The sequence below is a fragment of the Montipora foliosa genome, chromosome 10 (assembly GCF_036669935.1).
Source record: "Montipora foliosa isolate CH-2021 chromosome 10, ASM3666993v2, whole genome shotgun sequence".
NCBI classification, from domain to species: Eukaryota; Metazoa; Cnidaria; class Anthozoa; order Scleractinia; family Acroporidae; genus Montipora; species Montipora foliosa.
This window is the reverse complement of record NC_090878.1, coordinates 30753734-30763733: the sequence shown is the minus strand read 5'-3', so window position 1 is coordinate 30763733 and position 10000 is coordinate 30753734. Positions and strand designations below refer to the sequence as shown.

At 41.6% G+C, this 10000-nt stretch overlaps 1 protein-coding gene across 1 annotated transcript in view; it reads right to left on the bottom strand.

Moving 5' to 3' along the window:
• Positions 1-10000, bottom strand: part of LOC137973854 (uncharacterized) — a 21104-nt gene that overhangs the window by 1438 nt on the left and 9666 nt on the right. Inside the window, exons 5-8 of the mRNA XM_068820745.1 lie at positions 7620-7990; positions 5899-6123; positions 2541-3297; positions 1-1572 (exon numbers count right to left, since the gene is read on the bottom strand). The exon at positions 1-1572 is cut by the window's left edge and continues 1438 nt beyond it. Coding sequence (XP_068676846.1) covers positions 1135-1572; positions 2541-3297; positions 5899-6123; positions 7620-7990 — 1791 coding nt within the window. The 3' untranslated portion in view covers positions 1-1134. The remainder of the gene's footprint in view (positions 1573-2540; positions 3298-5898; positions 6124-7619; positions 7991-10000) is intronic.

The following is a 10000-nucleotide window of genomic DNA, read 5'->3' as shown; positions in this document are numbered from 1 at the left end:
ATCGTATGATTCGCTCGCGCGCATTCTCGCGTAACAATATGCCTTTCAATTCCATTATGATTAGCCCATTTGGACCACATTTGATTAAAAAGGGAATGTCACACAAAAGTACGTAATTTCATGACACCCAAAATGCCCAAAAAGTAGAATGAAACATTGCAACAACCCCTTAAAACCGTTGAACAACACGAGGGCCGAGTGAAAGAAATACAACGAAAGGAAAGAGAAGCGTGGATGGACACAAATGGACGAGATTGAAACAGATTGCACTTACACAGCCGGACCGACGTTTTTCAAGTTCATGGCAATAATTTTATCAGTAAAGGAATTTCACATTACCATTTTCGAGTTTTAAACTCGTGATAAACTAAAGCTTTCTCCTAAACACCATAAAATAACGTGACATAGCCCCTTCAAATAAATCAGAGCAAGTGCCTCAAGAAAAGCAGATGAGATTAACGTCGATTTCAAGTGTCCCCTTGCTCCTCTCCCCAACTTCAACATAACTCGTTTGTAGGAATCATACAGACAATTAACGTCACAATAACAAAGTGTCCCCTAAAAATCTGGTGCTCAAGTAAAGAGAAACAGCTGCATTTACCGCAAGCTAAATACCCTGCGAGCAATTTGTTTTTCCTACCCTATTTCGAGAAAGAAACCACTGCGAGCAACCGTTTGATTCTCCATCGAGTATGTGCGAAGTACGTCACACCCCACGTGATGTACCGGGTATTTGACATCACTTCTTCTTATTTCGCGGGAAATCACTACACAGCAGGCTCGCCCAAACGCAGCAGTTACGTAGCTGAACGCACTCGCAAGCGCCAAAACAAGTTTACTAACTCGTTTTACCGGTTCAAATTAAATTTATTCGTCCTTGGTGCTGGACGGCGGCTCACTCAAAGAAACTAACGGTTGCTCGCAGTGCCGGGTTTCTCTCTCGGGGAGCGTAGGAGAAACCAACTGCTCGCAGGGTACAACCTAAATAGAACTCTAGTCCTAACTCTAATAAGTTGCAAATGCTTCCACTAAAGGGACATTTGGCGATGGATGTCAAAATTGGACCTGCTTCTAATTATTTACACTTCTGGACGTGAGTGGCTTCGAGTGAGGCCCGCTAATTACAGTTGACACTCAGTCGGCTTTAAAGTCGGACGAATTAAGTTCAGAACGCTCTATAGAGCTTGAAAGTATGGCATCCAAAATATTCCTCTGTCGTTCAGATTCACTGTTGTTAATCATCGTTGAATCGGTGTGCGTATTTTCCAATTCCTCGAAGCCACTCCTTTGCACAGCTGTCTCCTGCCCAAATGCGCAGCAATCAAAACGTTGTGGAAAGAATCGCACCGCCTTGCAAAAGAACACCAACACCGTATGAAGCGATGCAATTATCACGAGGCTCAAGCAAACATAATACTTTACTTCTTTGTTATAGTTAACCTCCTGCATGATTGCTAACGTACAAAGCACCATTAGATACAAGGACTCCGCGATGTTTGCACGTCGTCTCTCGTAAGGCTGAAAGTTGCTGTGTATGGTCAGAAGAACCACGCACACGAAAATCAAGAGAATCTGAAAGGAAAACGAAAAAGGTTCATTATTTATGCCATGACATAATTTCGCTCGTTATTCAGGAAACTCTCTTTTGCGAAAGCAAACATAGTGTGGCGTTCATTCGTTTCCAGTTTTCGGAAACTCTGTGGCCTTCCAGACGCGGTCTTTGATTGGAGAACGAAACGTAGCTAGCGTAGCTCAGTCGGTTAGATCGCAGTCTTGTGAGCTGGAGGTCGCCAGTTCGATTCTCGTTTTATTTGATCGACGTCTGTTTCAACTTCCCTATGATCCGTGTAGCTATAGCTTTGAATGCCCGTAAAACGGATCATTGAGGGAAGAAGGGGGTAAAAGGTGCGCACCAAGGGCCACAAGTTTATCAGTAACTCTAGGTCACTGTGATGTGTTACCCCCGAAAATAAGGACCTTTTCTTTTACCCTGATAACAAAAGAAGCTACAGATCCTTGGGGCAAATGAAAATGACCGTCTGGAATAGCCACAGGATCACTCCCAGTTTGCTGCGCAAAGTCAACCGAATTCAAAAGAAGAATTTGAAAGAATTCTAATTTATGGAACACCATAGCAAATCCTTCCTCCAAAAATAAGGTGCACTGCTGAACATATGAAAACAAAGCTCCATTTCCTGACTGGGCTGCTCAGAGCCAAATGACTTCTCGTGAGATTACTTTACCAACTTCTTTGTAATTCAAAAGTCTCTTTAGAAGTTAAAATGCAGAGTAGTTGGCGACACAATCTCATCTCCAGGGTCATTTCGATTTTCAACATGGAAGCAAGTCTTTTGCAGACCAGTCGCCATTTTGAAAGCCGGTAAGACCTGGTAGAAAGAGGTTGGTCATCTGCTGACTGACAAATGTGCACTTAGGCCACATACGCATGTAAGGTTTTGCAAGGATATGATAAATGGACGTTTTATGGTGCTGTAAATTAACTTTTGCGTGTGGTTGTTGGCATTTTCCAAGTTCCTCACCTTTTTTATTTCCCAGATGGGAACAAATGCGTACGTAGCAACCACGATTATTCTTCGAATCATATCCACTGACCACCACCAACGACACTCGGGGCGCAAACTATCAGTAAGTGTACTGATATACTGGGGATCGACTCTCCAGTAGCCGTTCGTTAAAAGGACGACCATTATCGGTGGAGGAATAACCAAAAAGACCAAGACAAACACAGCAATGATTCCAAACGGAAGATGATGACCATGGAAACACTGGAGAGTGCCATCGTAGAAGAATACATATTTGTCACCTACTTTTGGACAAAATAGAATGAGAAATGAAGTTTCCACGAGGTAACTGTAGATGAACAGGAGAAGAAGCCAGAACGACTGGAGCATAGAGCGGCTGCGAAACTTGAACTTCAAGTAATAGTTCGCGCTGAGACAATACGCCAGTAAAAAGACAATGAGAGCTGAAAGCGGTATCAGGTATCCAAACGCAATGGCGTACAAGTTGTCAAGTCCCTTGATAATGCAGGTATCGAAGATAAAGATAAACGGGCCTCCAAAGTTGAACACGTTCGATGCGAAGGTCACGTGATCTCCTAACTGGCTTGCGGGGTCAAAAATATAGGGGAGTGCTTGAAAGAAAAATAGGGGCCCTCTCAGTTCGCTGGAGAAGCTGGGATTGAGCCAGATGACTAGAACCCAAAGGCCGACCACGACTGGGATGACAAGGGCCAGTATCCATCCGGATGTTTTACATTTGGTGCACTCAGTCCTTCTAATGGGAAAAGAAGTAATTTTTGTGTCAGCTTCACAAATGTCCCCGACGTTAAATAGGCTGATATAATACAAGCAACGGAACGCTAAGGAACTAATACACATTGCCCGTTTATTCCAAAAATATGAAATATTATTTCTCTTTTAATAATAATAACAATAATAATAATAATAATAATTATAATAATAGCTTTATTTAAACTGCTAAAAATGTATCAGTTTGTTAAAAACAAACTGGTATTAAAACATGAGCAGATAAGTATAATATTTCTGAAACTACACAAACATGATGATAAAGAATCGGAGTGAAATACAATCATATCACTTACAATCAAAATCAACTATTTAAATATTATCTTGACAGATAAAAAAGGATAGCAATAAGAAATACAATATTTAATTTACCGTGCACTTATGACTTAATTTGTCCGATTTTAGCAAAAAACTATATAAGCCTGCTTTGAATGATGAAAAGGTTGTAATTGATCTTATCGATTTTGGTAAATCGTTCCAATCCTTCGCTGCAGCATATTGAAAAGTTTTTTGTCCAGCTGTTGTATTTGCTTTTGGTAAATGTAGCATAGTGTTGTCTCTGAGATCTCTCCCGTGCAGACTTGATCGCCGAGATAAAAAGCTTTTTAGTTGGTTTGGACAGTTATAGTCGTTGATGATTTTATAGACCAACTGAAATCTAAGAAAACGCCTTCGATTTTTTAATGTTAAGAGTCCCAATTTAGATCTCATACTCTGAGTGCAGGAAGTCCTGTTAGCTTTGAGTACGGTACGCATACTTGAGTGTTTCACTGCTGATGTAACATCATTATAATGTGCGCAGAAGAGAGTTGGTCCTAAGACGGACACTTGTGGGACCCCGTGTCGAAGTGCTAAAGATTTTGATTCTGTGGAGTTGCAAGTTACATATTGTCTACGATTATCAAGGTAGCCTTTAAACCAATGAAACGCAGAGCCGGACACACCTGCAGATTCCAACTTCTTTAAGAGTAGATTATGATTTATAACATCAAAGGCTTTTCGTAGATCCAGAAAAGCAGCAACAGCTATATGTTTAGTATCAATGGACCATTTCCATTCGTCAACAAGGCGGATTAAGGCTATATTACATGATGAACGTTTTTGATATGCAAATTGTTTTTCACTGATCAGTTTGTTTTTACGAGTGTAACACACATTTCTTGTAACTAAGAGCTTCTCATAATGGTCCTCCTTCATAATAATGGTTAGTGTTTGTCACCTGAAAACAACTTTTCCGCTCTATTTTTCTTTGCAGTTGTCTTGAACTTATCTTTTTTCGCTGAACTCTCTGATTCATAGTCGCTGTTTTGGAGGTAGCCTAAGTGTAGCCTTACGGCTACACGTAGTTTATTTTAGTAACTTGATCTTCGACCACCATTGGAAGGAAAATGCGTTTTATGCGACCTTATACCGGGTCGACCTCATAAACTCCTTCTCGTTTGGATAGCTGGAAAAGGTAGTTTGTGACGTCGGCCTGGTATCCAACCCAATCCCCTTCATTACTCCCTCATGGACCAAACCAGAAGCCCATGATTGCCTCTCCCAGACAACCCCTATGAGTCAACCTTTGCGCGTATTTTCCGGCTATATCCTTAGAAGGCCACGAGTCCTTTGACTCTGTACGCACTGTTTAGAATGGCCAATCAGAATAAAGTAAATGCACGTCTCCTGCTGAGGAGTTAGTTCTAAAAATAGAAAGATACTCGCAAAGGTTGACTCAAGGATAAAGTGCACAGGAAGACTCCAAATCATGGGAACCTGGTCAAACAATGAGTTAGCCTGGCTTGAGCCTGCGATCCAATCGAAACCCAGTACCTAGTCAGCGGTCAACCTTAAAAAAAACTGACCGTAGATGAGCTCACGTGATACTGGTCACATTGGCATACATGGAGGGGTGGACGGTCCTACGGTCGTACGGTGACGAAAACCAAATTATTATTTCTTGCAGAGATGGGCTACCATATTTTCTTACCCATGGCGTTCCGCGCGCGCGCCGTCCGCTATCATTGTTATGGAGCTTAAGCATGCGCGATTTTGAGACGCGGACGACACCCGGAAGTGAGCTATTTTCCCTTTAAACTTGTTTTCACACAACCACATTGACATTGCTAAGTATCTTTTCTCCATTAGAGATGATTCGTATAAAAATCTGGGAGACACCACTGCCCTGGCGCGCGAAATGTTCTCTTCCGGTTGCCGTCCGCGTCTCAAACGCGCGTGCTTAAGCTCCCTATTTAGGGAGCTTAGCACCCGTGTTTTTGAGATGCGAATGGCAACCGGAAGTGAGCTGCTTTCCACATTTACATTGCTAAGTATTTTTTCTCCATTAGAGATGATTAGTATAAAAATCTGGGAGACACAACTGTCCTGGCACACGAAATGTTATCTTCCCGTTGCCGAACGCGTGCTTAAGCTCCCAATTATTAATTTCCTGCATCTCAGCTCCTGCCCACAAGTGTAGTCTCCGTACGCATGGAATGCCGAATATAAAAAAATCCCGCAGAGAATTCATTATGAGTTTGAAGTAATCCTATAGCGAAGCATAAAAAAAGATTTTTCGGGTAAATACCTCAATGCAACGCTGTTGTTTCCGGAACATTTTCCACACAGCCAACCCTCGCGGTTCTTGGCGCACAGGTTGTTGCTTTTTTGAGGATCGAAAAAGCACCCTGGTAAATCCCCTTTACGTTGACATTTGCAGTATTTGACGGGGCAAAAGTAGGTTAAAAGCTTTCCATTGGTCACGTTGGCCCAGTACCCTTCCTTCAGGAAGACTGTACGACCATTTTCACACCTGTAGAGCAATACAATTCAATACAATACAATACATACTTAATTGTTATACCTCCCAACTCAAATACGTTTTCTGATTGGAGGAGAACGTGTCACGCGTCATTGGTCAAAACTTCATGACGCCCTAGGGCGAACAAAACTTCATGACGTCCTTGGGCAACAACAACTTGAACTTTCGACTCACACGTGACCAGGTCGTGCACCTTTGAAACGGCGGCAAATCTGTACGACGTCAAGCAAATTATTTTTATCTATGTATTGTTCTATTTTGAGTTGGGAGGTATAACAAAACACTTAATGACTGGCCCCTCGGGAAACAGTGAGTTTTGTTTCCCCTCGACCTCAATGTTTCCCTCGGCTTCGCCTCGGGGAACATTGAGGGTCTCGGGGAAACAAAACTCACTGTTTCCCTTAGGGCCAGTCATTAAGTGCTTATTGACCACTCCACATAGGGGAATTTCAGGGCAAATGAAACACAATCACCACAGAACAGGACATTCAACGACACTGAACAAATGTTAAGAATCCCAACTGGCCGGAGGCAAGATAGTTGGCTATTTACAAGTGCAGATGAGAAGTTGAACCAGGGCTTAACAGGATCAAATTCAACCAGTGGTCAGAACGTGTATTGAACCCGGGAACCCCGGATCTCAAGGTAAGCGCCCTAAGTAAAAAATAGATAGCAAAGGCTTAGACTTAAAGAGACACCTCGTGTTGGATGTCAAAATTGGTCGTGCAGCTAATTAGGTGCACTTGAAGGGGGAGAGGGGTATTTTAGGGCTTTTAAGATTTTAGTTATTTTCCATCGAATCAAAAGTGAGAAAAGTGAAAGGTCTCAACTACTTTTGTCCAAAATTGTAGTAAGGAATACTTTCTTGCGGTCGCGTGGAAGGGAACCAAAATTGTGACTATGAAAATGAATCAGATTAATTGTTCTCGAAATGAACAATTAATCAGATTAAGTAATGATCCGTGTAAGGTGGATAACAATTTCCTTTGTTATGCGGCAACGGGGCTTTCCCGACATAGGAATGTTATCATTTTTACACAGAGAATGCATAAACCTACAGGAAGGCAGTTAACGCAATAAAATTCATTTACAGCCCACTTTGAAAGGGTGTTTTTTTTGTGTTAAAAGATTTTGACCAATCACAAGAGTTGAAAACAAAAGCCAAGAAACGTTTACAATTTTACATGTTCCGCACATACGATTTCTGTGGAATTCATTTAAACTGAGACCAGATGAAAGATGGAAGATGGTTGGAAAGTAAGGATGAATATAATACTGCTTTATGAAGTTTTGTTAACCGTTTGCTGTTTAAGCCAATCAGAAGTAAGTACAGACAATAGAAAAGTTATCACCTTTTTGCATACCAATTGAATTCCAACATGTTCGTTGCCGTTGTTGCTATCGTTCTTATCTGGACCGTTTCTTAATTGCTCTCGTCACGAACCCCCCAGCCAAGAAAATGAAACAGCCGGGACTAAACTCGTTACCTTTCAATTGCAGTCACGTTCTTGTCGCAGATACATCTTTGATGAATGTTGGAAAATACAAATCCAGGATGACACATCTCGAGTTCCAGCTCAAAACCATCACCATTCATCAGCGTAGAATATGGATCAACAAGTTGTATCATCCGCTTCTTATTCACTTGGCATTCCTTTGTCTTTTTGTACGACTCTTGCGGTTGATGAAACGAGAACGACATATTTTTGTTTGGAAAAAGCACATAAAGGACATCTTTCAGCCAGACCTTTGACGAGCAGTTAACTTGGCTCACTGAGGCAAAGATTGTGGTTATTACTTCATGTCCAAGTTCATCAATGGCTTGCAAATTTAATTGGGAGCTTTCGCCTGGTGATAACTAAAAATAATTTTCAACTAGTCAATTAGCAATCATTTGGCCTTTTCTCCAAGAGCAGTCAGCGTTATGCATATGTAGATTATGATAAAAAAAAAACCTTGAAAACGTTGCACAAAAGTTGCCCAAGAATGGCAAAAGTCGCTCCAAAAGTTCAAGAAGTTGCTTATCAACGTACGACACTTTCTTTATTCATAGGTGATTCCCTGGTTTTGCATTTCGCAACCCCGCTGCGCATGATTTCTTGCGTCATTGGCGCGCAATAGCTGATAAAATGGTGGATTTTGAAAGACTGAAACTCCGATCCTGTGCTGCATGTTAACTTAGCCGCGAACACACGCGGCCCAGCTCTCTCGAAACGTTAAAGTTAGTAATGGTGGCCCACTAAAGAAAAAAATTCCACTTTAAACAACTTCAATCTTGGACAATACTCGTTGGGAAAATGTGACGCTCTAATTTGTCAGTGTGATAACGAGTAAATTCTTCCTACTTTCCCCCCTCCCCCCATTCCAATGTTGTTTTAAAAAGCGACCAAAGACTTGCACAGTATTTTGCATCACATTATCAACATTGGTATGGTGTCGGGGGGAAGGGGGGAAGGACCAATATATTTTATGAGTGCGTGCCAAATGATGCCTAAGGTAGAATTTTTCCCAAGAGTTTTGTCCAAGATTGTTGCTTTTTAACCCGAATTTCAAAAGGAAGTGAATATATATGATTCCTCTTCCGATGTGCTTGCCTTTATTTAATTGGTATGAAGGTTCGGCTAAGGAGCCGTTGAAGCGAGTGCTGCAACGCTAACCGTTGCTCCAGCATTCGCTGCTACTGAAATTGGATTAGATTCAGATACTTCGTTGTCAGAAGCAGAACGGAAAGACCCTCTTTCCTGAGCTTCAAGTAAATATTATGTTCCGAAATCAAGGGAAACAAATCTGAGCGAGCAGCGGCGATGCTAAATCGTAGATATACTATACTTCATATATGGCTATTATAATGTATCCATTATCATGTTTTAGCCCAGTTCTTTGCTTCCTTTCTTAGGGTGCTTTGCTTGTTACGTTTGTTACGTGGAAATTAAGCGAGGTTTGTGGGCGAATGGCTACTGCACTGTTCATGGGCGCACGGACTAAGGAGTCAAAAACGAAGCCACACGCCTTTCATTTTTCAAAAGGCCTTTTATTCTCTGCTGAGGTTGTGCTGAATATCCTCTAGAAATGCAGAAATTCATCGTTCACGGCTTAAAAATTCACCATACTACAAAATCTGTCCCAAAACGTCAAGAGTTGCTACAAGGCTGCCGAGCACAATCTGTACATGATTAGCGGGCCTTTGTTTCTTAAAAGCCCCAAAATTATTAAATAAGCACAGGAGGTCATGCCTAGGAGTATACAACTTCATTGTATTTGTGAAAGTGTTTATGTTGCTACACAAAAAAAGCATGTCGAACCTGGGCTTATCAACATTGATCAGGAAGGGGGGGGGGGGGGGAATTGGAATTGTAGTCTCCTAGTTATGGGATAAACACCACTTTGGGGAAAAACAGTTTGTGTCTAAGATGCCGGGAAAATAATAAAACACCAGGAATTAATTCGACTTCTTCTTTGGACATGCGCTTTCAAGTCGTTAAAGTAACCTAAAAACGGATTTCAAGCAGACAGGTCTTGCGAGCCTATTGTTGCATTGCGTATGCGCAAACATGAAGGTGACAAAAACTAAATGCAAACGGGAATTCTCGTGTTAAAGGTATACAGCCGAATTAGCCTCCCTTGCAAGCTACGTAGTTCTAGTCCAATACTGAGAATACGAATATTATACACTTAATGTATGGTCCCGAGGGAAACAGTTAGTTTTGTTTTCCCGAGAGTCCTGATGTTTCCCGAGACGAAGTCGAGGGAAACATCAGGATTAGAGGGAAAACAAAACTAACTAGTTTCCCGAGCGACCATACATTAAGTGCTTTGTTGCAATCGTAAATTTATACTTTTCTGTCAAGCTAGCTTCCATTCCATGCTT